We start from the raw sequence: 6,083 nt of genomic DNA, 5'->3' as shown, positions 1-6,083 counted from the left end.
AACTCTTAAGGGAGAAATACTTGTGGCTATCAACCTGCGAAAAAGTGTGTAACCTCACTAATGATCAAATAAATAAATATAAAACAATAAGATAACACTTTTCCCATCAGTCTAAAAAAGATAATAAAATAGACAATTAGAATAATGAGATCTCTTTAACCATGCATTTTCATATTCTGCAGAATAAGAGTACCTAGCACAGCATTTCTGGAAGGTATTTTGACAATATGTTTTCAATATTCTAATTCAAGGAATTTATGCTGAAGAAATAGAGATACACAGAATTTTGTAAATGGTCATAATTGTTTTAGAAGAGCAAAAAATTTTAAAACAACATATAAATGTCCAAGAAAGAGAGGAATGATCAGGATAAATTATAGTTGATCCGTAATATGCAACGTAATTCAGCCCTGAGAATTCTTTTTTTTTGAGATGGAGTCTCACTCTGTTGCCCAGTCTGGAGTGCAGTGGTGTGATCTCAGCTTACTGTAACCTCCGCCTCCCAGGTTCAAGCGATTCTCCTGCCTTAGCCTCCTGAGTAGCTGGGATTACAGGCATGCACCACCACACCTGGCTAAATTTTTTGTATTTTTAGTAGAGACTGGGTTTCACACTGTTGGCCAGGCTGGTCTTGAACTCCTGACCTCAAGTGATCTGCCCGCCTTAGCCTCCCAAAGTGCTGGGATTACAGGCATGAGTCACCATGTCTGGTAAGGGGTCCTGAAAATTCTTATAGCAAAGGTAATTTTATGACATAAACTTATAACTAAAGAGGTCAAAACTACAAAATTTAAAATATAAACTAATTCTGTGTAAAAGTAATACAAAGTGACTGGAATGGATTACACCAAAATTATAAGAGGCACTGTCTAAAGTGGTTGTCATTTCATGGCCACCTTAGGGTGATTTAAATTTTCTTTTTATCTTCCTTAATTTTTCACATTCACTACAAATCTCCTGTGGATTTGAGAATCAGCAAAATAAATATGTGTTTATTATAGGCATGAGTAAAAAACTCCCTAGCCCTGCCTCTTCCCCAATCATCTTCTTTCCAAGTAGGATGGATAGATCTGTTGAGGCTTGGATGCTGGGGGCCAGGACACATTTGCTGAAAAAGGAGAGTACATTATTTTTATAGTGGATAACAAAGTGCATTTGAAAGGTTATTAAAATATGACTGTAGTGTCATATTTAATACATACTTATCCTGGTGGTTGTTGTTCTATTAGGGTTCAATTATAATGGGCTTAATATCAATGGTAACAATGTCCATTGATTAAGAAAGTAAAAAAGAATAAAAGCAATGACTTAATGAAGCCCAGATGTTTTCAGTCTTCTTTCAGCCTCATCTTTAAGAATTATCTCCAGGCAGATGTGGGAAGCTTCCTCTTTGTCATCGCGCAGATCATAAAGGCTACTTTGTATAATATTCTAGATCAGAATTATGTTTTATTAATGCCTTTGGAGGACAGAGATGAAATTATCAAATCAAGACACCCCGCATACTTATCTTTTTCTGCTGTTGGTTGAAGTTGTCAATAATAACACCAATGAAGAGATTCAGGGTGAAGAATGAGCCAAAGATGATAAAGACTACGAAGTAAATGTAACTGAGTGAACTGCTCTCAAACGCTGGCTGTTCTTCTTTCTGGTAGCAATTGTTTTTAATAAAGAAGAAAACAATTACTGGAGAAAAATATAAGCATTCTGACCGCCTTATCTAGAAGACCAAGGTGTTTCTTCACAGCAACATTGACTACATAGTCTCTTCCTAACAGCCATGGCCCCTGTTGGGAGCCTTCTTTCAGTTTTCCCAGTTCAGCTTGAGTGACGGCATGTGGCGGGAACCTGGAGTGGTGGAAAATTGGGCTTTTTCTTCTAAGCAAAGGAGAATAATTGAGGGATTGTAAGGGAGAGGCATGTCATGATCACATTTGTCTTTTTAAAAAGTCATCCATATGGAATGTCCATAACTAGAGGGAACCTGATTGGAGGTGAGGGCACCAGAGTAGGGGCACGTTCACCTTGGGCAGAGGTGACTAAACTACTAACTGTTGCTGAACCACTATGTCCCCCATCTAGAGCCCACTGTTTAATTTAATCTGTGGTTACATCCTTTCACTCTTAACTTCCTAGTACCTAGCATACCTTCTGATATGTAGATTTTTTTATACACATGGAATAAATATCTAAATGAATGAATGAATGATCAAGCTCTAAAATGGACACAGATTGACTTCAAGCAAGCTCTCCTAGTCCAAGGTATGGCCAAAATCATCTGAGATCCCTTTCATCCAAGTTCTTTGCCTTGTTATTGGCTTCAAGCACTTTCAGGCAGGTAGCAAAAGGATTTCACATTTTTCCCTCTATCACATCAAAGATATAAGTGTTGATAGCTCCAATTAATGTTGAATGTATTTATGATATCTGTTATTCAACATTCACAATGTAGACTGGTGTCATGAAGGTAACTATTTGAAAATATTATTTTTCTCTTTTGCTATGAAGACTATCTGACCTTAGTCCGGGTTTGCTCGAGGCATCCATTTATTTGAACAAAAGGTAGACATTCGTTCAGAAACAATGTAATGGAAAGAATATTCAGCAGTGGACATTTAAAATAAAATTTCTAAGTGGGCTAACAGTCTTGCAAGTTAGGTTATTGCTTTGAGATATAGGAATGTCTACACTCCTTCATGTCTCTCTTTGGTAAATCAAGCATTTGAAGGTGAAGCATTTTATCGGAGGGAGGTATAGACAAGAAGATGAAATGATCAAAGCTCACCCAATTTTTCCAAAGGAAAATGTAGGAAAAAGAAACAGAGACAGAAAAACAGAGCTACAAGATGTGTGTCCTGATTATCCCTCTCTGGGTATGGAGAGAGAGGTTGGGATCCAGTAAATTGAGGGAAACATGGAAGGCAAAGATTATTTCCATATTTTTCTGGAAGGAAATTATTTCCATATTTTTTCCATAAATTATTTCCATATTTTTCCGGAAGGAAATTATTTCCATGTTTTTTCCATAAATTATTTCCATATTTTTCTGGAAGGAAATTACTAATGGGAAGGCCTGAGATATATATTCGGCAGGCAGGCTGACTTAAGAGATTAGAGTAACATAACTGAACGGAGAGAAGTCTCTTAAACCTCTCAGTTCTCATGTGGCTTGGACATGGAGTTGATAGCCATGCACCTGTCGTGTTGGGCCTTGTAGCAAGGGATGGGAGTAGACTGCCAGGGACCATGTGAAGGATATGGCAGGGAACCAGTAAGGCCAGGGGGAAATGATGGGGAGAATGCCCACAGTTTCACCAACCACAACTTTAATATTTGAGGCCAGCAGAGTGCTCGGTGACTACATAGACAAGAGTCATGAAGCTAGAAGCCAGCATACAACAACCAGTACATATCAGGACTGGCAACAAAACAGGCACCCCTCCACACACTTCCACCCACCGATCCCTCACTCTGGGAGCATTTGTAAGCCATATACCCTGTCTATTGCACATCTGCAAAAGCTTTCCTCTCCACTCCCCATCTCCACCTCAGGGCAGATGAATGTCAAAGGCAAACTAGAGTGAAGGTCATGTACTCAAAAAGACAAAAGAAATGAGTACATTGGTATTTTTTAATAGTTTCTTTGCTATAAATTGTAATTGTAAAATTATGTTGTGTATATAATTATAAAATCACATTGTATATATATAAATATTACAATGTAAACTACAATTGTTATAAACAGTGAAATACCTACTGTTGGCTTCGCCTTTCCAGAAAGTTGATTTTATTAACACACCTAGAAGTAAGCAAACTCAGATTTGTTGCTATGTATCATCTGCATATTAACTTATAATGACAATCTATGAATTTATGATGAGAACTGGAATGGCCATAAAGATTAATTCTCATCCCTCAGTGCTGCTATAACACTACTCAAACCACCTCCACTGTTACTACAGGTAGAGCATCCCTAATTTGAAAATCCAAAGTCTCAAATGCTCCAAAATCTGAAGCTTTTTGAGTGCTGACATAACACGCAAAGGTCATGCTCAAAGGAAGTGTTCACACTGGCATTTTGGATTTTCAGATCAGGGATGCTCAACTGTAAGTATTATGCAAACATTCCCAAATCTTACAAAATCCAAAATCTGAAACACTTCTGGTCCCAAGCATTTCAGATAAGGGATACTCAGTCTGTACCAGCTCAAAGGTACTGAATACTGTTTATGTGTTAGGCATCAACTCTGCAGACTCCCAGATAGATCAAGACACATACATGTGCTATAATAGAAAACAGTAATTTCTGCCATTGACTCAATTCTTGAGTCAGCCACCTACTCACTCTATGGCTTTGGGCAACTCTTTCTTTTTATCCCTCAACTTTCCAAGCTGGAAAATAGAAACTAGGCTAGATTACTCAGTACACATCCAACTTTGGGAATCCATGATTATATTTTCTTTAACTAAAATTCAACAGTTGGCCATCACTAAAGAGTCTGGAGCCAGGGGAGGGTCTCCCTTGCAAATCTAGTGCAGTCTTATGGTTTCCCACAGCCTAAGACAGGTACCCTTTGAATTTGGTTTCTGCCTGTCCACCCATTTGGAGAAGAGGTAAGAGGAAAATCAAAGCATCCTGTGATTCTGCCACTTCTAGCTCCACCTCCTACATGAGTGGTTTCTCCTTGGCCACTGTGGAGAAAGAGGACTGGACTTTAGAGAATACTGGGGTGTCAGATACTCATTAGAGGATGCATAAGAACCCTTCGTATCAGGCAGTGGTATTTCATAGTGTTTTGTTCCAAAGAAAACAAGGCAGAGAAACCTGGCTGCTAGAACTATGACGCCCGAAGTTCTGGACTGCCCATGTAGTCATGATATCTCTGACTTGACCCTAACACTGCAGAACATGGTAGAACACAGACTCACCTCTCTGGAATCAACAGCTGCACGTATAATGTCCATCCAGCCCTTAAATGTTGCCTGCAACAAAAGCAGAACAACATGAATAATACAAGTGTAGACTTGCCAGCGACAGATACATGGCATGGAAAAGCAGGTGAAGCCCAGTGAGCTGAATATATGATACCCCAACCTTCTAGGACAGAACGCACAAATAAAAGAACAGTAGAAGGGAATTCAAGGATATGTGTCCTGGATTTTTTCTTCTTCTTCATTTGTACAAGATACAAAATTTAAAAACAAGAAGTTTCCACCTTAAAAGTTACCAGAGAAGCTGAGGCTGTGGCCCAACTGCTGCAAAGAGCCTGGCCAAGGGTTCTTTTCTGATGCTGTATCTATTTGCACTGCCTGTTCAAGACCTGGCATCTGTGGTTTAAGCAAGGAACTGTTCAAAATGTCATGACCTATACCTGAGGCTCCACTCCTCTCTGTCTGGAGTTATGGAGAGCCAGCAAGGTGCCATACAGGACAAGGTGGGATGTACAGATCCTTAAAGGGGCATCACTAGGCAGCTGAGGCACGGTAGTCAATGAAGTTGCAGATGCTCAGGAGAGGACAATTCCAGAAGGCATTGGCTTCCATATGTGGAATCAGGATGTGCTTCTATTATCACAATGGAGTCACTGCATTTTTATTAGCTGAGAAACAATGTATGATTCTCTGAAGCTTTTTTCTCCTCAGAGTGAAAAACATACTGACTGTACTTACCACTTGCAGCAGAGCGAGGTAAGCATTTCCCACATCGTCAAAGTTGACTTTCTGGTTGAGCCAAGAGAAATTGCCACTTTCGCATTGATTTTTATTTGGTACTATGGTATAATTTATAACTGAGTCTGTTCCATTAATGCATCTCCAAAATTTTCCAGAAAAGAAGTGTACTCCCAGGATACAAAATATGAGCCAGAAAATGAGGCAGACAAGTAAAACATTCAGAATGGCAGGTATGGCACCTATGAGAGCATTGACCACCACCTTATGGAAACAGAAGCAAAGAAAACTGTAACAGATGGGTAGGATGCATCTGGCTCGACTTCTTGGGATGGACCTGCCTGATGTGCAGGGCTGAATCTCTTAATCTCCCCATACCTGCACCCCACCCCCATGACCAGCCCTGCACTCAG

At 39.5% G+C, this 6,083-nt stretch overlaps 1 protein-coding gene across 1 annotated transcript in view; it reads right to left on the bottom strand.

Annotated features, from left to right (window-relative positions):
* The window catches only part of SCN11A (sodium voltage-gated channel alpha subunit 11), an 88,177-nt gene that overhangs the window by 16,855 nt on the left and 65,239 nt on the right, over window positions 1-6,083 (bottom strand). The window contains exons 21-23 of the mRNA XM_037731329.1: window positions 5,671-5,934; window positions 4,930-4,983; window positions 1,511-1,648 (exon numbers count right to left, since the gene is read on the bottom strand). Coding sequence (XP_037587257.1) covers window positions 1,511-1,648; window positions 4,930-4,983; window positions 5,671-5,934 — 456 coding nt within the window. The remainder of the gene's footprint in view (window positions 1-1,510; window positions 1,649-4,929; window positions 4,984-5,670; window positions 5,935-6,083) is intronic.

The sequence above is a fragment of the Cebus imitator genome, unplaced genomic scaffold (assembly GCF_001604975.1).
Source record: "Cebus imitator isolate Cc_AM_T3 unplaced genomic scaffold, Cebus_imitator-1.0 Scaffold391, whole genome shotgun sequence".
Classification (NCBI taxonomy): Eukaryota; Metazoa; Chordata; class Mammalia; order Primates; family Cebidae; genus Cebus; species Cebus imitator.
This window is presented reverse-complemented; position numbering and strand designations above follow the sequence as displayed.